At 39.3% G+C, this 25,530-nt stretch overlaps 1 protein-coding gene across 10 annotated transcripts in view; it reads right to left on the bottom strand.

The window, feature by feature from the left end:
* C30H10orf67 (chromosome 30 C10orf67 homolog) overlaps positions 1-25,530 on the bottom strand; it is a 145,208-nt gene that overhangs the window by 30,894 nt on the left and 88,784 nt on the right. For 3 of the 10 annotated variants that reach the window (XM_070600794.1, XM_070600800.1, XM_070600796.1), the window contains 5 exons: positions 18,282-18,419; positions 17,793-17,840; positions 16,992-17,071; positions 16,852-16,917; positions 3,721-3,808 (listed from right to left, as the gene is read on the bottom strand). In XM_070600794.1, coding sequence (XP_070456895.1) covers positions 3,721-3,808; positions 16,852-16,917; positions 16,992-17,071; positions 17,793-17,840; positions 18,282-18,419 — 420 coding nt within the window. Of the gene's footprint in view, positions 1-3,720; positions 3,809-15,030; positions 15,976-16,851; positions 16,918-16,991; positions 17,072-17,792; positions 17,841-18,281; positions 18,420-25,530 lie in introns of those variants that run through there. The other 7 variants (XM_070600795.1, XM_070600797.1, XM_070600798.1 and 4 more) reach the window with 5 other exon arrangements.

The raw sequence follows: 25,530 nt of genomic DNA, 5'->3' as shown, positions 1-25,530 counted from the left end.
AGACTTACTATAAAGCTCCATTAATTAAGATGGTATAGTATTGGCAAAAGGACAGACAAATAGACAATGGAACAAAATAGAGGGTTTAGAAATAGCCATATATATGTATATGTATATGACATATATATGTCAATTGAATTAGAACAAAGGAAGCAGTGAAATTCAAGGGGAAAAAGAAGATCAAAATCACATCCTAAGAAGTGTATGTGCAATGTGAGATACAGTCACCGCCAAAGCAAATGCCATCTGCCACAGAAAAAAGAGCTAAGTTGATCGTCATTAAAGTTAAAAGCTTCTGACCTTCAAAAGACGCTGTCTAAAAATGGTAGGAAAAACTACAGGTTGGGAAAAAATATTTGCCATACATATATCTCACAAAAGACTTGTATCCAGAATATATAACGAAATGCTACAACCCAATAATAATTAAAAACAGACAAAAGTGAGGGAGGGGGGATGCGGAGCTGTTGTTTAATGGGTATTGAGTTTTAGTTTTATAAGATGAAAGGGGTTCTGGAGACTGGTTCCACGACAATGTGAAAATACTTAACATTATTGAACTGTACACTTAAAAACGATTAAGGTGGTAAATGTTGTTATGTGTATTTTACCACAATTTTAAAACAAGGTCTTGAATAGTCCTTTTACAAAAGATGGTCTAAGAATGGCTAATAAGCACATGAAAAGATGCTCAACATCATTAATTATCATGGAAGTGCAAGTTAAAATGACGATGAGATACCGTTTTAGGACGGCTACCATTTAAAAGCAGACAGTATCCAGTTGGTGAGAACGTGGAGCAACAAGAACTCTCAAACACTGTTGGTGGGAGGGTGAAATGATGCGATCACTTTGGAATACTGGCAATTTCTCATAGAGTTAAACATACATACTCCTACGTCCCAGCCATTCCATTCTTACCAGAGTGTCACAAAAACATATTTCCACAAATGACTTGTTGCAGAATGTTTAGAGCAGACTTTTTGTTTTCAAAATAGCCCCTCACTGGAAACAGCCCAGGTGTCCATCAAGAGGAGAATGGATAAACACATTATGGCTTATTCATACAATAGAATACTACTGAGCAATACAAAGAAACAATTGCCACCAGTACACACAAATCACATGGATGGATCTTAAGAGCCACTATGCTGAGTAAGACAAGCCAGACATAAAAGGGTACAGACTGTATGATTCCATCTATGTGCATTTTAAGAACAGGCGAAACTAACCTGTGGGGACAGAAATCAGAACAATGTCTTGTTTGGCCGGTGATGTTGGTAAGGTATTGCCTGGAAAAGGACATTCGAGAACTTGCAGGGATGATGGAAACGTTCTACATCTTGATTAAGGTGATGGCTACACCAGGGAAACTCTTCAAATGGCACAGTTTACCATCTCTGAAACATATCTCAATCATAAGAAAAGAGTAAACCTTCCCTTTCATTGCATTTATTCAAATACATAATTTAAAATTTGATGTTTCCTGCTTAATGTTCATCTTTCCTACACGGTACATCAGGCACTATTCTAAGCTCTGCGAGTAAACAGTTGACAAGGCAGACCTGCCCAAGATCTCATGGAATGTGTAGGCTGTAAAGGAAAGAGCTAGACCTGTCATGTGCACTATTGTATTCCAAGCATGGAGCATGGTACTTGGTGCATATTTGTCCTCAATAAATATTTATGGGGTGGGGGAGTGACTAGAGTGTAGGGGATCAACGAAAAATGTGGGTGTACCCAAAACTCACTCGCTTACTCATTCACCCATCACTCTCTCTCTCTCCCTCTCTCCTCGTCTATTTTAAAAAGATATTTGCTGTCTACTCTGATGAGTGTCTTGAGGGCTTTTGTACTCTGTGGATGCATAGCTAAGGATGCGTGAACCTGCAATCCCAGATGAGCAGTGGCACATAGACGCCTCCTGGACGTGTTCTCTACTGGAGCACCATCCCGCCTCCAAAGGAAGAGAGATTGTACAATCATGTGAGGGCAGGGGCCAAGATTTTTCTCAAGACAAAGACTGAATCTATTGATAGATGCACTTGACTGGTATAATTTTGAGATTTTAGAAGTCTGTTTCATAAAGCTTGGACTATTCAAATTTCAACCAGAAAGTTTTACCAGATAATACTAAAAAAGCCTGATTTTGAGTAGCACAGCATTCTCATGGGTCCTCCAATATTTTTTTTATTTGTCCAGCTGATTAAATCTCTAAAATGAGGATTACTCCAATTGAAATTGTAACCTTTAAGTGAGAAGATGAAAAAATCAAAAGGGGAAGAAAGAGACTATGTATATTCCTATCTTTGTAGACCAGTTTTGGAACGTTTCAGGAGTCAATTATTAAAATTCTCAGCAAGGTTCAGATTACTATAGTAAATTTAGCTAAAAACCAGCAATGAGTAAATATTATCTTGCCAGTGTTCTCAAGTTCTTTGATCTCTTGCAGCAACTTAAATTTAGAAAATACTCTTAAAGTGAAAAATGTTGAAAAGAAATGTTTTGTGTGTGTGTGAGGAAGATTGGCCCTGAGCTAACATCTGTTGCCAGACTTCCTCTTTCTGCTTAAGGAAGATTGCTGCTGAGCTAACACCTGTGCCAATCTTCCTCTATTTTGTATGTGGGACACCGCCACAGCATAGCTTAATGAGTCGTGTGTAGGTCTGTGCCTGGGATCTGAACCCAGAAACTCCGGGCTGCCAAACAGAGTGTGCGAACTTAACCACTCGGCCACGGGGCCAGCCTGTCAAAAAATTTTTTAAAGGAAGTACCTTTAGATTGTAAGCCTCTTGAAGCAAGAGACCATATTTTATATTTCCTGAGCCCTTTCCCACAAACCTGACTCATGTCCCAGAGCACTTAGCATCATAGAAGATGCTCAATAGTTTATAGCATGTTAATTTACTTATTATTGGAAATTTATTGGATGTGTTTCTATACTGGGCATCATTTACCTTTACAAGCAGAACTCTCAAATGAAAACATTAGGTAAACAGATTAAATAACAGTCCCTTGGGGGCCGCCCTGTGGCTGAGTGGTTAAGTTCGCACGCTCCGCTGCAGGCGGCCCAGTGTTTCGTTGGCTCGAATCCCGGGCGCGGACATGGCACTGGTCATCAACTCACGCTGAAGTGGCGTCCCACATGCCACAACTAAAAGGACCCACAACTAAGAATATACAACTATGTACCGGGGGGCTTTGGGGATAAAAAGGAAAAAAAAATAAAATCTTAAAGAAAAAAATCCCTTGTGGTTTGGGGCTTTATCTACAGGTGACTTCCAGTATGAAAATGAATGGTTTGGTACTAGGAACAGATTCTTTTGCATTCTTTTTCCCTGTGGAAGTGACTGGCTACTTGGATCTGAAGCTTTAAGCTTTGAAATGTCCCACCTTCCATCCCAGCCCACCAATCATCAGACTGACAGACACTTCCCAGCTAGAACGAGTGACCCCTCTTCTGAAATTCTCACTTGCCTCTATCATAGCTCAAGTATATTGCACTGTAACAATTTGTTTACACATCTACATCTCACACCAGACTGAGCTCTCTGGCTTCAGGCACTCTGTCTATCCCCTCGGTGTCTAGCAGAGTGACTGTCATGTACTATCTCCAGAGCCTGTAATAACAGAGGTTCCATAAATGTTCAAAAAGAACAGAAAGACATGTACGTATAGCATCAAAGAGACAAACAGCATCTAAACATGGTATGTACTTACAACATAATTGAAAGATGTGTCAGCAACCACTGCAAATTGACGAAACAATGTGTGTCTAGTAAACATCTCGTTCTTGAGGGCATGGAAGCTGAAATACAAGAAACAGGGAAATTAAAATGTCTAGAAATCAGAGGGTAAAGCAAATCAGTATTATGTTCATGTGCTTAGGAAGTAGAATTTTCAGTGTAAAGGAAAGGAGATACAAGTAAAAATTTTAAAATATTAGTATGAACTTATTACTTCTTTCATTTTAAAAATTACGTGTTTTCCGGCTCTGAAAAGGCACAGAAGCAAAGGCAACACAGTATCAATGAGCTCCTTTGGGCCTAGACTGGGGTTTTATAAACATTTCTCCCTAAAATGAACCAGGATATCTTTCAGAAATGACTGTTTCTAGATCTAAGGCAATAAATGTACAAGATGAGCCTGGGCCATTTTATTGGTCAGGGAGTCATCAAAGATTATGTCACAAAAACATAGCCACCTTGACGTGGATCCCATTGGCTTAAAACTGGAGAAATTAAGCATCAAAAATAATGATTACGGGGCCGGCTCTGTGGCCAAGTGGTTAACTTCACGCGCTCCACTGTGGTGGCCCAGGGTTCGGATCCTGGGCGCGGACATGGCACCGCTCGTCAGGCCATGTTGAGGCGGCGTCTCACATCCCACAACTAGCAGGACTTGCAACTAAGATATACAACTGTGTACGGGGGGGTGGTTTGGGGAGAGAAAGCAGAAAAGAAAAAAAAATAATGTTACAATGTATTGAAATACAACAAATATATTAAAAGTTTGGGAAATTTTCAGCCTATCTGGATTGCAAATGATGCTAAAATTAGGGTATTCACTATCAGGAAAACATGCTCTGGAGGGAAAGCCAAGAGTATGCTGGATGACCTTTGGCTAGCAATTAAGAAGGAACAGAAAAATCACAGTATTCAGTCACCCAGAGGGCTTCTAGAAGAAATTAGATGTGACTCATTGACCAAAACCACAATGAGGTACCACTACACAGCTACTAGGATGACTAAAACCAAAAAAGAGACAATTATAAATGTTGGAAAAGATACAGAGAAATTGGAACCCTCATTCTTTGATGGTGGAATTGTAAAATGGTGCAGCTACTTTGGAAAACAGTTTGGCAGTTACCCAAAATGTTAAACATAGAATTATCATATCACCCAGCAATTTCTTCCTAGGTATATACCCAGGAAAATTTAGAATATATGTTCATGCTAAAACTTGTGCATTAATGTTAACAGCAGCATTATTCATAGTACCCAAAAAGTGGAAATAACTGAAGAATGGATAAACAAAATGTGATACATCCACACAATGGAATATTACTTGGCAGTCAAAAGTAATGAAGTACCGATAAATTCAGCAATATAGATGAACTTGAAAACATTATGCCAAGTGAAAGAAGCCAGTCACAAAAGACCACATATTGCATGGTTCCACTTGTATAAAATGTCCAGAATAGGCAAATCCATAGAGACAGAAAGCAGATTAGTGGTTGCTAGTGGCTGAGAGAGAGGGGAACTGGAAGTAACTATTAATGGGTATGGGGGGGGGTCCTCTTTGGGTTGACGGAAATGTTCTGACTTAGACAGTGGTAACATACCACTTTTGACCCATCAAAACTATGAGACCTCTATCATACAGAAGTAATAGCAATAGCATATTAAAAATACACAAGAATATTCAATGTAGCATTGTTTGTAAGGGAAAAAAATTAAACAACCTAACTAGTTGGATAAATTATAATCTAATATATAAAAGGACCATGTAGCCATCAAAATAAATGAGGTATATCTAAATGTATTGATGGAGAAAGCTGTCCAAAATAGAGTGTTAAGTGAAAAGGGCAAAGTGCAGACTAAATATGCACAGGATGATTCTAACTTTTGTAAAAATATGTTATATAGTGAATAATGCTGCAGTGGACATGGGAGTGCAGATATGTCTTCAATATGCTATTTTCATTTCCTTTGGATATGTACCCAGAAGTGGGATTGCTGGATCATTTGGCAGTTCTATTTTTAATTTTTTGAGGAACCTCCATACTGTTTTCCACAGTGGCTGCACCAATTTGCATGCCCACCAACGGTGAATAAGGGTTCCCTTTTCTCCACATCCTCACCATCGCTTGTTATTTTTTGTCTTTTTGAGGATAGGTATTCTAACAGGAGTGAGGTGATATCTCATTGTGGTTTTGATCTGCGTTTCCCTGACAATTAGTGATGTTGAGCGCCTTTTCAGGTGCTTCTTGGCCGTCTGTGTGTCTTCTTTGGAAAAAAGTCTGTTCAGTTCTTCTGCCTATTTTTCAATCAGACTGTCTTGGGGTTTTGTTGCTGTTGAGTTGAGTGTTTTCTTTATATATTTTGGATGTTAAGCCAGGGATTTCCAAATATTTTCTCCCATTCTGTAGGTTGCCATTTAATTTTGATGATGGCTTCCTTTGCTGTGCAGAAGCTTTTTGGTTTGATGCAGCCTCACTTGTTTATTTTTGCTTTTGTTGCCTTTACTTTTAGTGTCAACTCCAGAAAATTTCACCAAGACTGATGTCAAGGAGCTTATCCCCTATGTTTTCTTCCAGGAGTTTTACAGTTTCAGGTGTTAAATTTAAGTCTTTAATCCATTTTGAGTTGATTTTTGTGTGTAGTGTAAGATAGGGTTCCAGTTTCATTCTTTTTCATATGGCTGTCCAGCTTTCCCAACACCATTTATTGAAGAGACTGTCCTTTCCCCACTGAATATTCTTGGTTCCTTTGTCATAAATGAATCGACCATATATGGGTGAGTTTATTTCTGGGCTTTCTATTCTGTTCCATTGACCTATGTGTCTGTTTTTATGCCAATATCATACTGTTTTGATTACTACAGCTTTGTAATATAGTTTGAAATCAGGGAGTGTGATGCCTCCAGCTTTGTTTTTTCTCAAGATTACTTTGGCTATTTGGGGTCTTTGGTGGTTCCATACAAACTTTAGGATTTTTTTTTTCTATTTCTTTGAAAAATGTCATTGGAATTTTGTAGCGATGGTTTTGGGTAGTACGGATATTTTAGCAATATTAATTCTTCTAATTCATGAGCACAGAATATCTTTTCATTTATATGTATTGTCTTCAATTTCATTCATCGATGTCCCATACATTTCAGTGTACAGATCTTTCACTTCTTTGGTAAAATGTATTCCTAAGCATTTTATTCTTTTTCATGCAATTGTAAATGGGATTCTTTTCTTAATTTCTCTTTCTGGTAGTTTATTGTTAGTGTATAGAAATGCAACTGATTTTTGTATATCTATTTTGTACCCTGCAACTTTACTGAATTTGCTTATTAGTTCTAATAGTTTTTTGATGGAGTTTTTAGGGTTTTCTATACAAAATATCACGTCATCTGCAAATATAGACAATTTTACTTCTTCCTTTTCAATTTGGTTGCCTTTTACTTATTTGGTTTATATATTTTTAATATATTTAAAGAATGAAAAGTGTTCTGATAAATAGCAAACTGACACAAGATATTGTAAACTATAATTTACATCCATAACAATCTGAAACCCCAAATCTGGATGTTAACAGGTGGAGAGGGGGTGAAAAAGGGAAGGAAAACTCAGAGAAGTCTAAGAGCAGACTAAGAAGTTTGACTTGTTTGGGAAAGATATAGAAAGACTGATAAGCTTAACAAGTTCATAGGGGAAACATAAGGATAAATATGGAAATGATCTGAATGTCTATTAACTGATGAATGTATAAATAAATTGTGATATATCCACACTACGGAAAATTACTCATCAATGAAAAAGAACAAATTACTGACAGGCAATGCAATAAAATGGACTAGTCTCAAAGGCATTATGTTAAATGAAAAAAACAGAGATGAAAGACTACATACTGTGTGATTCAATTTGTCTCATATTCTAGAAAAAGCATTGCTTATAAGAATGGACAACAGATCAGTGATTGAATGGGGTAGACAGAGATTGGTTGCAAACGGGCATGCAGACTTATAGGAATGATGGAAATATGTATCATGTCTTGTTTGTCATGTTACACAGCTTCATACATTTATCAAAACTCTTCAAACGGTGTACTTTAAAGGGCACATTTTATTATACGTAAATTATATCTCCATAAATGGAATATTAAAAAAAAGAAAATCAGGCCATTAGGATAGCACGACATTCAAGAAAGAGTGGTAAACAAATAAAATACTAAACACGTTAAAATATCCACATAAATGTCATCTGTAAATAATAATAGTAGTTCTAATTTTTGGGGTTAAAATATTAAAACTAAAATATTGGACAACAATATGCCATAATTTGGGAGAATGATGATTGGAGCTAAAGCATTCTAAAGTCTTTACATTATTCCGGAGGAAGTTATGTGATATTTAGCTATCGACTTTACTAAGTTTAGTATGCATGGCAAATTTTCAAGGACAACACTCAGAACAGAAAGCTATAAATTCCAGTAGAGAAAAAGTGGAATAAAAAAATGAATGACTAAAACAGAATCAACATGAAAAATGGTAGCCTATCTATTTAGTTCACCAGACTAATGGACCAAATAACTATCCTGTGATAACCTCAATTATCTCAATTTTTTAAAAGTCCAACCTCTATTAATGACAAAATCTCATGGAAAACTAGAAAGAGGAGAGCTCCTTCATTTGATAAAATTATCCACCAAAAAAACTACAGCAATGAAGAAACTTAAAATGCCTTCCCCTTAAAACTGGGAGCCAAATAAGGAGACCAGGTCTTACCATTTCTGTTCTATATAGTATTGGAAATCCAGGCAAATGCAAGAAAGAAACAAGATATAAGAATTGGAAAAGAAGATATACAAGGGCCATTATTTGCAGAAGATATGATCTTCTATATAGGAAAGTGGACAGAGTCAACAGCAAGCTGACAGTATAAAAAATCAACTTACATGTAGGATTAGTGTTTTCCTACATCAAGAATAGCTAACTAGCAACTGCAATAGAAAATAAGATACCTCACTGTAGCGAAACACTGAAGTATCTAGGAAAGAAAGCTCCAGACCTTTATGAAGAAAGCTTTAAAACTCTTATTAAAGGATGTAAGGACGTGAAAAAGATATGAATTAATAGAGCCATAGCCTATGTACAGTCATGCACCGACTATAGACGTTTTGGTTAATGACAGACTGCATAAATGATGGTGGTCCCACAAGATTAGTACCCTCCAGCCTAGGTCTATAGTAGGCCACACCATCCAGTTTGTGTAAGTCACCCTATGATGGCCACACAACGATGAACTCGACACATTTCTCAGAACGATCCCCATCGTTAAATGACACATGGTTACATGGATGGGATGTCTTGCCACTATTCAGGTGTAAATTCTCCCCAAATTCTTCTTTGAATTATCAGAATTCTAATAAAACTCCAACACAATTTTTGACTACTTAATAAATCAATTCTAAAGTTTGTATAGAGTAAATATCTATGAATTACTAAGTCAATTCTGAAAGAGAAAAGCAAATAGGAGGGAATACCCATACTAGATATTAACACATACCACAAAAATCATAGGAGCAGAACAGTTTGGAAAGAAAAAATAGACAAATAGACTAATGGTCCAGAATAAGGACCAGCGACAGATTCAGGAATACACTAGAACACAGTATGTGGCAGAAACGGCACCACAACCCAATAAGGAAAGGGTGGGTCCCTTGGGAGACAGTGTTGAGGAAAAACACGTCACATTGTATACAAGGGCGATCTCCAAATGGAGTGAAGACCTCCATGTGAAAGGTAAGTCAGGGAAGCTTGTGTAAAGACGTGGGAGAATATCTCCATGGAGACACAGAAGGACCTTCTAAACACAGCCCTAAGGCAAAAATAGTGATGGGTAAAAATTATAACACAACAATCTCTGTACAATCAAGGACAGCACACACAAAGTTAATAGACTGGAAACAGATATTTTTAACACTTAAAATGAACAAGGACTTAATAAGAATACACAAATAAATTTCACAAGCTGACAAGAAGGCAAAAGATGGAAATAGATAGTTCACAAAAGAGGGAAATCCTTTGGAGGGGAAAACATCAGGGAGAAAGTCAAATACCATATGATCTCAGTCATGAGTAGAAGATAAAAACAACGACAAAAAGAAAAACACATAGCATTGGAGATTGGACTGGTGGTTACCATTGGGAAGGGGGGAGGGCAAAAGGGGTGATTAGGCTCACAGGTGAGGGGATGCACTATAATTAGTGTTCGGGTGGTGAACATGATGTATAACATACACAGAATTTGAAATATGATGTACATCCAAAAAAAATAAAAATTAAAAAAAAAACTTTTTGAAAGGCAGTACCAATTAGGACTCAATTTTTGAACTTCTCTTTTTTCCTCTACCAACACTCACTCTTAGCTGACCTCATTGAAACTCATCGCTTTACATACGATCTATACTAAGACGTCCTAAATTTATGTGTCCAGCCTAAACTTTCTTCAGACTCATATATTCATCACTGCCTATTTGACCATCTATTTGACACGTCCCCTTAGGTGACTAATAGGCATCTTAAACTCAACATATCATAAACTGAACTGATTTCTCACCAAAATGTGCTCAATTGTCTCAGTTGACGGAAGTTTCTCGTTGCTTAGGGAAAATCCTTGCAATCATCCTTGACTTCCTTCTCTCTCACTTCATATCCAATCTTTCAACACATCCTATTGGGCCTACTTTCAAAATATATCCCAAATTTAATCATTTCTCAACACCTCCACTGCTCCAGCCCGGTCAGACCACCATTGTGTTTTGCCAGAGAGAAGCGAATTATTTCCAGAACTCATAACTTTTCTCTCTGCTTTTCCTTTGGCCTCGCTCTAGCCTGTTATCAACACAGAAGCCAGAGTAATGCTTTTAAGACATCCGACCAGGTTGGGTCTATCCTCAGATCAAGACCCTCCAGGGAGGTTTTAGAGCACCAACTCATTATTCTAAACATTGATAAATGAGGGGAAAGAGTCAAGAATTCATCTTGCTTTTTCTGTATAAACTATATTTCAGGGAAACCAGACAGCTGGGGGAAATTTTTTTCTTTAATACAATACTAGCTAATAAATGCAGAAGGAAAGATAAGGTTAGAGTATCACCAATTTGCAAACCCTAATGAAATATTGGATCATGGTATGAACATTGATGGATGGTAAAATTATTTAGAGAACAGTCAATGGTGAACCTTAAAATGTATGAATTAGGCTGATAACACTGGAAGAAAATTATACAGCCAGAGACTATGTGGCTTGTGATGTGATACGATAGGAATTAGCTAGTACTTCCATTGCAGGAGTCTTGCCTAAAATATTGCACCTGAATCTAATCAAGCCTCTAGATTTAAAGACCAGTTTGTAGGAAATACAGCAGGTAGAAGGACATGTTAAACGATGTCACACATACACACCCACACATACACAGACGCGCATAAGCAATTAGCCAAATCCAGAATGCGAAACATTCTATGTAACAAACGGGCATATTTCTCTAGCAAATGAAGGGATGGGAAAGAGTGGAGAGGTAAGTGGGACCATTATAACGTAAAGATTTAAGGGAGATAACACCCAAATGCAGTGGTGCACCTTAGCTAGATCCTGATTTAAATAAACAACTGTAAAAGATTCCTTTGAGATAATCAAGATATTTGAATATGATTTGGTTAATAAATAATAGTAACGAGTTTATGTTGCTAACTTTATTAGGTGTGATAATGGCATAGTGGATACGCAAAAAAGAAAATTTTCTTATCAATTAAAAAAAAAGCTTCCAGTGATTTCCCGTTTCAGAGTGAGACTGAAACTCCAAATCTTCTGCCTCGCTGCTCTCTTACATTGCTCTCCCCTCCCTGCTCCACTCCAGCCACCTGGCTTCCCCACTGTTCCTTGAACATACCAAGCAAGCGCCTACCCCAGGGCCTTTGCACCTGGTGCTCCTTTCTTCAGGAATGCTCCTTCCAGATAATCACACGGCTTGCTTGCTCATTCATTCGACTCTTTGCTCAAACATCACCTTGCTTGAAAGGCCTTCCCTGACCACCATCTCTGAGCTAGCAACCCCTGCCCCGTCCCGCAGAGGCACAATGAGTCTTGTTTATTGTGTTTCCTCCCCATAGAAAGTAAGTTCCATGAGGGCAGAGACTTGATGTGCTTTGTTTATTGCTCTAGCTCCAGAGTCTAGAAAAGGGAAATAGCAATCTTAACAGGCTGCTTTTGAGAATGTGAACTGTTTCAGCCTTGCTGGAGAACACTCTAGCCTGCACACTGGGACGAGGGTGACCGTTTGACTTATCATCCAAATGAGGACGCATTTGAGAATGGAAGGAAATGCCATTGAGAATTATACTAGATGACCAGCTTAAACCAGGATCACGCCAGGCAAACCAGGATGCTTGGTCGTCACGATAGGACCAACCACCCCACTCCACAGGCACCAGACAGACTCGCCAAACCTGAAGAGGACGAGGGCTTACAGAGAGCTGGAGGAAAGCTGGTGGTCCACCGCTGATGGGGGCGATCAGTAACATGAGGAAGACATCCTGTGGAACACTACGCAGCGGTCAGAAAAAGTGAACCACTGCACACACGGCAACATGGTGGAATTTTTGAAAAATAGTGTGGCGTAATCTCTAATTTTATAAAAATATGAGAACTACTCCATAGTTTTAGATACAAGAGGGAAGATGCTGAGACCACTCTGCCAGTTTGAGACTGAATTTCATTTAACAACTTCGTGGTGGGCATCTTTGAGATTAACTGTTTGGTTGCACGTATATTAGCAAAGAGGACGCTTTGGATTTTTCACATAATGTAACTTTCCTCAATGAAGAGGCTTGCTTGAGAGAGGACCTGTTTCTAAATAACTAGAAGTACATCTTCTGAGAAGTAGGCTGGATAAACTGGAGACAGTACTTTGGGTTAAGATATTTAGGGGGGGCTAGCCCCATGGCCTACTGGTTAAGATCATGTGCTCCATTTTGGAGGCCCAGGTTCATGGGTTCCGATCCTGGGTGTGGACGTACACCACTCGTCAGCCATGCTGTGGCAGTGACCAAAATACAAAATAGAGGAAGATTGGCACAGATGTTTAGCTCAGGGCTAATCTTCCTCAGCAAAAAAAAAAAAAAAAAAAAAAAAGATAATTAGGAACAGATTAATATATGCCAAGAATGAAGCAAATCAGGAGGAGAACTTAGCTAAAAGGGAAGTTGGGAAATTCAGACAGATCTAAGTTCTGAGTTTTAGTTTCGTGAACTTAATAGCCTTCTCCCAACGCTCAGCCTAGGAAACCACAAGAATTGGAAAAAAGTTCTGCTGTGCCCCTTCAGAGACTCTGGACCTCTCTCCACACTCTGCCATGTATCTCCACATTAATCCGGAGTTCCCAGTTTGCACTCATTGTGGATCCTACTTCTCCGATCAGCATCTTCAGACTGATAACCTTAGTTTCGTTGTGTGCTTTGCTTTTCTTTGTCCTTTTCTTCTCTCTTTTTTTTTTAACACTTTATTTTTTAGATCAGTTTTAAGTTCTGGCATTTCTTAAAAAACCTGAATTTCCTATGAGAAGAAAATGAACGTTTTGTGGGCATGCTCACGTGACAATGAGATACATAGAGTGTTTTTATATTATCGACAACAAAATATCAAATACTGAATTCTCTTTTTTCCCACACTGCACCCTGATGGGGCTGAGAACAAAGAGGCCAGAGTCTACACCTGTTGGGTGTGAAACTAAAGAGACTGGCAAGGGCAGGTGTAACCAGGAAAACTGCTCCTCCTTCTCTGACACGGGAAGCAAGCTGGAAGCCAGAGAAGGAAAGAGCTGGGGAGAGAAGAGGAAGTAAGGAGCAGCGTGGTTTCTGTTCAGCTGAACCTCCCTTGCTTCCCGAACCCAAGGATGAGGGGGAGGAGGGCGGGAATGAACAGCAGAGTGAGCCCGCGCTTTGCACGTCCTATCTACATTTCTAATAGTCAGCAAGCTCGTGCGGTGGTCGCCTAGAGCTCCTGAGCGTGTGTGAGGAGAGGAGGGTGGGAGAAGGGATGTGTACGTGTTGCCTCTGAAATCCATGCAGCCCGGAGTGCTGTGGGAACAGCCTGTAAGTTGTCTATGACCTGGAAAGTGTGATGGGCAAAAGCAAGTCCAACCAGCCCCGGGAGCAACCCAGAAAGAACAAGGGGATGGCTCAAATGGGTGCATGTGGACCAACTCCGGGACTGAGGTGGGAGCGACTGTATCATCGTGGCATCAGCCAGATAGTGATCTATCCCTGGGCCAATGTGCCACACCTGCACACCATTTCTGCTGAAAGAAATGACAGTGATGACATCATCAGCTGTGCCAGGCATGCCCCGCTGAGAGGAAGGACTAGCTCCCACCGTTGTCAGCACAGCCTCAGCGTGATCTTCCTGGAAACAGAGCCAACTCAGCAGAGACAGAAAAAGAGCTCGGAGATGAAGCTCTGAATTGGACTGGACTGAATATAAATCCTGAATTGGCTGATAAATCATTAGAGTGGACTGTGACCTTGGCTGGCTAAGGTTTTCCTCTACTAAACAAAAATGGGTGCTCCTCGTCTAAGATCAGTTACGGTAAAATGAAATGATCGTTTTCGCACTCACAAGTCTGCGACTGTACGGTTATTCTCCACACCACACGTGCTCTGGACGTATACCCTCTATGCTGTTGCGTATGCCACCTTGAATTAACACTCGGTGATGCAACCGAACCAGAGAGACGAATGCATTATGTCCCAACATTACGTCCTTGTTAGTCGATTAAATGAGAAAACGTATAAAGCGTGTAATAATACTCCCTGCCACCCTAAATATTTAGATATTAACATAAAGTCTACAGAGATCCAAACGATGAATATGATTGTCAACATCTTGGTTAACAGCAAACCTATTTGAAGTAAAACTGAGACATTCTTGAAGTATAGTATAAATCCCACAGGGAGAGATAAATAAGGTAAGGTAAATAAGATTTAAGGCTAATAAGATTTAAGGTAAATCTTAAAGATGAAAGTGAACCCCACAGAAATAAGTAAGGCGAAAACATTCTGCTCGGTTTCGGAGGGAGTCCAAGATCCACGTGTGCGGACATGAAACGAAGTGCGTATTTAAGCTTTGTTCTCAGTCCCGTTTCACTTGTATCTATATTCTGTCCTTTTAATAACTGTGGAGGTAGTTAGGGCGGGTATTAATATGCACGTTTTTCAGAGCACAAAGTAGCTGTCAGCACAGATGTGAAACACACGCAGGAGTGCAAAGCAGGACATTTTTTTTATTATTGAGGTTACGATAGTTTATAACCTTGTGAAATTTCAGTTGTATATTATTGTTTGTCAGTCACATTGTAGGTGTGCCCCTTCACCCCTTATGCCCACCCCTACTCCCCTTCCCCCTGGCAACCACTAATCTGTTCTCTTTGTCCATGTGTTTGTTTATCTTCCACAGATGAGTGAAATCATATGGTGTTTGTCTTTCTCTGTCTGGCTTATTTCACACAACATAATACCCTCAAGGTCCGTCCACGTGGTTGTGAACGGGACAATTTTGTCTTTTTATGGCTGAGTAGTATTCCATTGTATATACAGGCCGCATCTTCTTTATTCAATCATCAGTTGATGGGCACTTGGGTTTCTCCCACGTCTTGGCTATTGTGAATAATGCTGCAGTGAACATAGGGCTGCACAAGTCTCTTTGAATAGTTGATTTCAAGTTCTTTGGATAGATACCCAGGAGTGAGATGGCTGGGTCATATGGTATTTCTACTTTTAATTTTTTGAGAAATCTCCGTACTGTTTTCCATAGTGGCTGCACCAGTTTGCATTCCCACCAGCAGTGTATGAGGGTTCCTTTTTCTCCTCAACTCCTCCGACATTAAAGCAGAACATTTTACTACCAAGGAGATCTTTCACACCATCTGGTGGTGTTTCTGTTATGTGGATTCTTTGTGCGTCATCGAGGATTATTTCAATGTAATGTGTACAGCAATGTAGAGAATTTCATACACACACATGTAATACATGGTGTTTGCTTATGAGACACAGTACAAATGTAGGGCAGTATTGTCCCGTGAAGTCGTGAGTGGGCCTCAAGCTTGACCTGTGACATCAGACCAACATTGAATCCATCTCGTCTTGAATGAAGCTTGACCGTGAGGAAGTCTTGCAAAGCAACTTCTAACACATGATAAAGAAGAGAATCTGGGAGAAATTATGGCAGGAAACAAGAGAATAGAATATAGATTTTTAACATTAACACGTTAGGACAAGGAAAAAATAGGCATTTTCTCTACTTGGCATTGCTTTTAGTCTTTTCAGAATTTTCCAGTGTTGCTTTCTCCATTTTGAGAAAGACAAAGATGACACAGGGAAGAGAAATTAAAGTGTTTAGGTGAACGAGAAATAGATCCAAGAATTAAGGGGTTGGTGCTGTTTTGTCTGGAAAAGGGAAGAGGACCTAATATATCAAGCAATTTTACAAAGAAGATAAAGACCGGTTAAGTATTATGAAGTGCGAATGAGCAGAACAACGTTTTAATAGCCAGGTCAGGGACATGACTCTGTAGGTCTCATTAAACCAGGTATCAAGAGAGTCTGTGGGGCCAACCCAGGGGTCATAGTGGTTAAGTTTGCACGCTCTGCTTCAGCAGCCTAGGGTTCGCGAGTTCGTATCCTAGTGCAGACCTACACACCGCCCATCAAGCCATGCTGTGGTGGCGTCCTCCATACAAAATAGAGGAAGACCGGCAAGATGTTAGCTCAGGGACAATCCTCCTCACCAAAAAAAAAAAAAAAAAAAAGAGAGAGAGAGACAGAGACAGAGAGAGAATCTGTCCTGTGTATCCTTTAAAGTTGAAACACTGAGGTAGGGAGTAAAACAGTCTTGAATTATTTTTTCTTTGAAATGACTTTGACTTCTCTTCTATTAGGCCAATTACTTTGCTTTTCTTGCTAAAAGTGCATGAGGGCATTTCACATTAATTAATATGTACAGAAAAATGCAAGGCTTCTAATTTCTTTAAAAGATAATTAGTCACATTTTTATAAATAAAATTTGTACATATCACCATAGTATACCTGTTCCTGAGAACAAAGAATTTCCTTTCCCAACTTTTGTTTATCCGTTCTGATTCCTTCCTAAACCTGTAACAGATTTATAGACGGTTAAATATTGTATCAACTACAAATGGGCAATGATGAATCATTGTTACCAGTACCTTTCTGACTTCTTTTTCTCATTTTCTAAATTGGCCTTTAATATTTCTATTTCCTCCTCCAGAGAATGTTTGCTTGCAGCCTTTCAATAGAAAATACATCACAAAGTTAATTACACGAACAGTACACCCTGGTTCTCTGTAAATCTGAAAGGCTATTTCTGTTACACAGGAGGCATAGACTAAGTACTATCAAAAATAATTCTGGGGAATAATGAGTTACACTGACTTGCAGATTCTCATAAATTGGAAGAATCTAAGATCTTATGCCTCCATTTCCTGTAAACGATTCACTTAAAGGCAGCCAGCTCTGGACAATTTACGAAGCGACCAATGTTATTTTCATTGCTTTTCCCCCTACCAGGTATCTCTTTTTCTAAATCTTGTTTTCCCTCTCCTACTCGTGGCCTTTCCAGCTCTTCATCATAGGCTGCAGCTTCCCCCAGTTACCCTATCTCCTCTTTCTTCAAGACTGTTCTCAGGAAAGGATCTGACTAATTCAACCACATTGGAGCTTTATGTCATTTCTCAGTATGGTTTATACTTTACAAGGGGACAAAGTTTAGCCAAAGGAATGAATCTCTAACAGTGGAATTGTAGGCATGTAAGGAATGAGAAAGATGTCTTTGGGTGCAGCAGGGATGTACCCCAGAATCATACAGTGGATGCAATCAGGTCCTCTGTCTCTTCACAACACTAACTCTTGGTATAGCTTTCAAAATCACCGCTACTTTTTAAGAATAGCCCACATCAATATAAACAATAATTAGGTTAACAATAATGGTCATTTAGTCATTATTATACCATAATCTCTGGTTCTTTCACCTTCTTTTCTTTATGTGCATTTTTAATCTGGTAAAAAAATAAACAAAGGTAAATATAACATTTCAAATCAATGCATGAAGATGAGGTTTTTTTGCAGCTTGGCGAAAGGCAACTGACACTTAAAATACACCAACCATAGTCCCACAGGGATCTCCTCTGCCTTATCTAATTCATAAATCTAGTGTTTTACACCTTGCATTTGTAATTGGACAATTATAGCCCATTAAAGCCAAACTTCTTGCTCCTATTTTTTTTAATGAATTACTCTGTCGTTATCTTTTGGTCAAATTTTACCATTATACCTTTTTTTTAATGAAGTGGGCAGTTATTACACGGTGAAGTCACAAGCCCCAAACAAACCTTTGATTTTAAATGATAATTAAGATGACTTTTCGCTACTATACCTCTCTGGGGATGAGGAAGGCAGATGGCAGTGGGAAAATATACTGAATATAAAAGTCGTATTACCACCTCTCCCTTCTCTTGATCTGTCACCAGACTCGGCCGCCTGGACTCTGCCTTGGAGCCTCTGGATCTAAGTCTGGAGCGGGGTCTGGAGCCGGAGCCCGAGCCGGAACTACCTCTGGGCATAGCAGTTAGAAAGTCCTGCAGAATACAGTAAAAGGAAGCTAGAGCTCCCCCAAGCCAACAGAACGGAGGGCTGAGAAGAGAGAGAGGAGAAGACAGCCAGGCAAGACCACAAATGGGAATGTCAGTGTGTGACAAAGGCGTGGGTGACCAGTGCCTTCTTCAATTTCAAACTTACCTATTCATAGGTGTCATGAGAGTGGGTGGTTTTAGTAGAAATCACAGAATTGGATTGAATTTAGCATTTGATTAAAGAAAATGTGAACTGGGATGGCAAACAGACCCCAGTGAGACTCAGAAACTGACTTAGTTCAGTGAAGGAAGGAGCCCAGACACAGGGACAACCCCCAGAAGACGCTGTGGGCGTCTGCAGAAACCCTGGGACACACCTTAGGCTGCCACAAGGCACAGAGTGTGGGTCTGACCAATTCAACTTATATCTGAAGGGGCAGAGAGAAGCCAGCTGACATCAGCTGCCACAGACAAAAATAACAAAATTTGTAACAACAGCCATAAAAGCTCTAATTTCTTGAATGCCTGCTCCATGCCGGGCACTTCCCATGTATTACTATTTATTTCTATACACTAATCACTTCTTCATTCATATTACTTTAGATTTTTAATGCTAGAAAATACATGCATATATTTTAAAAATAAGCTGCAAATCGTATATATGACTGTAAAACTCTCACTTTCCAGAAGCCAAGGGTTTTTGTCCAGTTTAGGTTAGTTTTTCTCATTGTTATCATCATAAATAAATAATAGCCTTTATTGATTCAGACTCCCCACAAACAAAGATTAAGAATTTAGAGGACTCCCATTCACTTCCACTTTCTCTCTCTCACACACATGCCCGATTTTTTATTTGCAAATGCTCCCCCCTTATCGTGGTTGCCTTTATTATAATTTCAATATATGTAAACTTCTATATCTTGATTTCTTAACCCCCTGCTGTGAAAGATGAGAAATTTATTTAGTCTTTTCCCCCCCAACGCTCTCTCTCCCTCAACAGCCAATTTTTAGGACTGTTCTTTTCACATTGTTAATGTCTGTAGGATTGTTCGCTAACTGTAAAGTCCTCCATGCTTTATCTACACATTAATTCTAAAAACTGAAATCCAGCAAATAGCATGTACAATGTGTTTATGTCAATATTATTCACTACAGCACCAAGTAGTGTAACTGGATCCATACAAAAGGAATGTAAACTTCTTCCTAAATTTTGCACTAAAAGGAGATTCTTCCAAGTGCTAATGTTTCAACTTTTAATTTTTTTCCAGCTTCCCTCACTTTTAAGTTATACGTAATTTCTTCTTTTTCTTTTCTTCATCCTACATATTGGATTCCTTTTATGTTTGGTTAGAATATTTCTCGAATATTCTAGAATATTTTTCTTTTCAATCCTGCTTAGTACTTGGTGGGCTTTTCCCTCTGAATATTAATGTTCTTTCCTCTTAGCTCATGGAAATTTTCTTTTATTTCTTTTATTACTGACTTACTTCCGTTGTATTTGTTTTGCTTTCTGAAAACTCTATTAGAAAAGTGTTGACCTCTTGGATCTATCTTCCGTATTTTAACTCTTCTCGCACTTTCTGTCTGCCATTTTGCACTATGTTCTAAGAGATCTTTTCTCACTTTCTTTTCCAGACTATTAATTAGCTCTTCAACCATGTCAATTTTATTCCTCAGCCTGCCCATTGCCATTTTTTAAATTTATTACTTCCAAGAAATTGTTTTTTTCCTCAGACTGTTCCTTTTTCATAGCAACGTGTCCTTGCTTATTGGATAAAAGCTTCTCTTGAATGTTTCCCAAAATCTAGTTATTTTAAAAATGTTTTTTAAGTTCTTGTCTGTTCCCTGAATTAACTGCTTCCTGGAGGGCCAATGGCTTTGTCTGTTCCCTGTTCTTTCACTCACTAAAGACTTACTGACTTCCTGCTCTGTGTCGGGAAATGTTCTAAGCACGGGACAAACAACAGAAAACAAAAAGGGCTGAAGTAGAGGAGATGGATCTGGAAGCAATTAGGAAAGAGGTAGAATTTAGGGCACTTTGTGAGTGAGAAGAGAACTGCCTGGAATTTCTTATTTGGGCAACCAGATGGAGAATGGTACCTTTCACTAAGATAAAAACATAAAAGGAATAGGGACAACTTTGTATGCTAGTTTTCCTTTTTGGGGCTAAATCCAGATTCAGACACTAGGAGTTCGAGATACTCAGGGCACATTCAAATGAAGATACACAGCAGGCAATTGGGACAAGGGCCTGGAATGTGGGAGTGGCGTCAATCCTAGAGATGTAACTGGGGAGTCATCAGTATATTAGCTGAAGCTGAAGACTTGGTTAAGGCCATTTATCAAATTTCTAGAAAGAGAACAGCAGAAGGTCAGGGGTGGAAGCCTGTGCCCAGGTGCGGCTGACTTGTAGCTCTGATTTATCCCTGGCTGATGGGATATTTCTCAGGATTGACTTAATCCTGAACCTGGACCCTAACCCATTGCTCTTAGCCTAGCTCTCTAAACTCTAACTCCAATTCCATCAGTCCCCACAGTCCGAGAGAGCCCTTTGATGGTCTTGGAACTACCCAAGTAATTGTTCCCTTAGCTGTCTACACAGTATCTCAAACTTCCTAAAGGAAACTGCCACCTACGACCACCAGGATATGGACTCAGTCCTTCCAAGGCCCATGTGACAGGAAGCCAGCCCAAAACAAAGGCTAAGATACAAAAACACCAGTTTAACAGAAACCATGCAAAGTCTTTGTTATCATTAGCCCTCCTTAGCTTCGAAAGAGTGGGGGCCACGAAGTCTCGGGAGGCAGGCACTTCTGGGGCTCCTTCCACTTATTTGTTCTCAAACAAAGGGCATAATCCACTGGAACTGCCTCTCTGCCCAGGGCCCAGGAGTACAGAGTGAGTCCCCTGCCATTGGTGCAGAAGGGACCCAGGAAATTCCTGGAGTAGAGCCCCAAGGTTTGGAGGCACGTGCCGGTATGCCAATGGGAACAAATTCACCCAAATTCTAAAAATTAATCCACAGAAAGTTAGGAAAACAAACTGGTAAAACGAAATAAGTTTCCACGTAGAAAGACATTTATATTTATTTCACTATATCCAAAGTCACATCAGTAATTGAAAATTTATAAAAAGGGAATCTGTGTTTGAATTCACGTACAGTAAAATTAGTCCCAATTTTCAAGGCTGCCTTTTCCTGACTCTCATGTAATGATCAACTCTATAATAATGAGAGATAAGACTGTGCTAAAGCGTATCTTCCACAGAGCAAATAATTATTCAATCTCTCCAAAAGACACTATCCTTACAATGATGAAGATAACGTCTTTTTTCATTTTAAAAAAAAGCACCACATGCAGACTAGAGTATTTGCTCTCTAGTTTGAGCTGAACTTTCAACTTTGCAACAAAATGTTATATTGAATCCTAGCTCTGTTCACATTAAACTGTCATTTTGTTTTGTCAGCTGCTGACGTTCCTTTTTCTCTAGAATACACACACTAGTCTTTATGTGAGGACTTCATTGACACATGCAAACATCAGACTGCTAAACTATAGATAGAGGTGAAAATGAATGGTAATATTAATACTAAAGTAGATACCTTCCTAAGTAGGAAAATGTAAATTAAATGATCATAAAGATAAAAAATTGTGATTAGAAATACTTTATTATAAATATTTCTTATTTTCTTTTGAATTTTATATCTATTTATAACTAAAAATTCATAAGATTATGAAATAAGGTTCATTTATAATAGGTTATGATTCTTAAATTTGTTTCTCATTTTTAAGCACTTAAAACATGCTTAAAAATCAACATTTGGTGAATATAATCTTCTAAATTAGGAATCAACAGCCAAGGTTTGTAATAACAGAAGTGCAGTTTATTAACTGCCAAAAATTAACCATATTCCATATCATAGCCTCTTTTTCTTATTCTTGTCAATGAAAGAATCATCACATATTTTTATTTCTCCTAATTTCCACCAACATCCTTCTTCTGAAACTTTGGCCATTTTTTTCTGGGCTTAATGCCTCCTTGACTTTCTTTTAAACCATTAAATACGTTACTATCAAAACAATCTTTCTAACATCATGAAGAAAGATAACCTTCTGTCCCTAAAATTTCAGTAATTTTGACTTTCATATTAGTATTTTGTTTTTCTTTTTACCTTCTAAGCAAACAACTGTTTTTGAACACCAGTAACATGCCGGGGAGTGGTGGTTGGTGGGGGAGAGGAGAGAAAGATCCAACCACATGAAGACAGGAGAACCAGCCTGTGGGCTTACAATCTGAAGGGAAGAGACTTGAGAATTAGGAACATTGAGAATAAAATATGAGCACTAGTCATTGTGTAGGCCAAAGGTCAAAACAAAACATTTATCTTCATATATCACTAGTGAATTTTCTTCTGACAAGATTGTTAAGCTAGGGGGTTCTTTCAAAAATAGGACATGACTCCTCATTTGATGTGCCCCATGTCAGCTGAGGCTCTCTGAAACATCTTGGCAGACAACAGTATGATGCCCTACAGAATCCATGCTGATCCAGGCTCTCGGCAAACCTCAAGCACGTCTTCTCAAAGGCCTGGAAGGCCACAAAGTCTATGTGGGCTTGGCCTCCTCACCTGGCTCCAGCATCCTAGACTTGATGTCACTGCAGGAAGTCAGGTATATGTTAGCAGCATACACATCTTCCATCAAACTATCCAACCTACAAAATCTGTAATCAAAACTCTTCTGTGTTGAGAACGTCTCTATCAAAGATGATGAAACTATTGTTTATGATAGCAAAAGAATAGAAACAACATCTCAGGGAGGTACTAGTAAACTTATAGAGATTGATTAAGGAAGTTGTGCTACTTCTGTGGAGTGAAATACTGGCCATAATTGATTATACATATCCCGTGGCATTGAACGATGTTCTTCATATCTTATGTATGCAAATCTGCATGAAGATTTATCTGAAAGGACGGTCACAGAGGTTTTCAATGATGAAAAAGAATCCTTCCACCCAGAGATAACCATTGAAAACTTCTGTGAATATCCTTTCAGACAAATCTTGAAAAGCATTCTTTTTTTTACTTTCTTTTGACATTTCTTTATTGAGTCAATTTTGTATAAGTAACAAGTAGGAATCTGTCTTATAAAAAATATTCAGACTTCTGGCTCCCACATGGGATGAAAAAAAATGCTACCCCCACACTAACAAGAAAAATCCAGATACACCATAAAATCACAACTTTTCTTGAACCCATCAGAGAACTGAGGTCACAACCGGGTAACCTGAATTCCAAAGAGGAACGGTTGCCTCCCAGGAAAGATGTGACACATGAACAGTCTCATCTACAGCAGAAGCAGCACCATGCCAGCTGCAAAACAAGCAGTAGGAAAAGTAAGCTAAAATATAAAGAACTACTGAAGAGCAAAGATGCGTTAACAGAGCAGTCTGAAGTAGCTGAGGGCACACGTTAAAAGGGGAGTTCACACTCCTGGCTTTTTCCCCTGTCTCCTACCAGATGCTCATGACAAAAATTGAGGGCAGGGCAGGAGACTTGCTGATGGTGCAGGCTTGAGAAGGGCATCAGCTGCTGTTAAGAGAAAAGCACCTTCCCTGGGCCCTTCTATCCCAGGAAGCAAAAGTCTGAAGCCCCTGGGAGAGGGGAAGAAAACTCTCTAGCCAATCAGACTCAAAGAAGGTGATCAGTGGAGAAGTGTTAGGCACTGAGCCCCACTCACTTCTCCCAGGCTATTCTTCCTGGGAAAGGAAAGCTTTCAACTGCTGGAGAGCATAGCCTCTTGCTCACAGGGCACAGGTGAAGATATATAATGACAAGCGGAAAAATAAAAGAAACATTCTCCTCCCCTGGATGAGGGGTCAGTAACTGTCTTGGGCCTTAGAATTTGTACTAATACAAGCGGAGATTTCCTACTATTGCAAGAGGGACAGGAAACTCCTACCCAAGGTCAACTTCAGATGCAAGGCAGAAGTAGACTGCCAAAGGGAGGAGGGGCTGAGAAAGCCCATCTCTGAGGGCCAGGCACAGGGCACTTCCCAAAGACCAAGTATGGATTAGAACCACAAAAAATCACCCCTGCCCTCATAAGTACCAAGCAATAGCAGTCTATTACCAAGGGAAGGATAAGAACATAGAGAGATGCCTATGCTGTGGTACAGGTGGACAGGTTCTGCTGAAAGCTAAGGGTGGAGCAGCACACAGTAAAAAACACTGTATTATTCCAGCTCCCACTCTAAGCATGTGCCCACCACAAGTCCACGTGAAGGAACCATAGCAATGACCAAACTCAGCTCAACTCAACTTCTGGAAGGATAGCTCAACCTCTTACAGTAATAGTCTGATGTAAGAAGAGGCATACCATTTTTCAGGTGTGAATACTGTTTACTTCAGTCTCTGCTATTCTACACATAATGTCTGGCATTCAATCAAAAATCATAAGACACACAAAAGTGCAAAGAGAAAAGAACCTATGGCCAGGAGACAAAGCAATCAACAGAACCAGATTCAAAGATGACTCAGATCTTGGAACTATCAGATAGGATTTTAAAATAACTGTAATTGAAATGCTAAAGAACCTAGGAGAAAAGGTGAACATGCATGATAGGGAATTTCGATGAAAAGATGGAATATATAAAAGAGTCAAATGGAAATACCGGAAATGAAAAAGACAACACCAAGGATGAAGAATGTCTTTGATCAACTTATCAGCAGACTCAATAGGGTTGAGGAAAACAATCAGTGAATTTCATGGTAGGTCAAAAGAAATTCCCCAAATTGAAACACAAAGAGGGAAAAGTAGTTCAAAATTAATGCATGTAACATCCAAGAGTTGTGGGACAATATCAAAAGTCTAACATGTGTATAACTGGAGTATCAGAAGGGACAAGAGAAAGAATGGGGCAAAGGACATAACAGAAGATAATGGGGAAGAGTTAACGAAAGACATCAAACCACAAATTCAAGGAGCTCAGATCAGGGGCTGGCCCCATGGCTCAGTGGTTAAGTTTGCACACTCCGCTTCAGTGGCCCAGTGTTTCACCAGTTCAGATCCTGGGTGTGGACCTAGCACTTCTCATCAATCCATGCTGAGGTGGCGTC

This window comes from Equus przewalskii, chromosome 30 (genome assembly GCF_037783145.1).
Source record: "Equus przewalskii isolate Varuska chromosome 30, EquPr2, whole genome shotgun sequence".
Lineage (NCBI taxonomy): Eukaryota > Metazoa > Chordata > Mammalia > Perissodactyla > Equidae > Equus > Equus przewalskii.
Note: the sequence above shows the minus strand (reverse complement) of the source record. Positions and strands in the feature narration are given on the sequence as shown.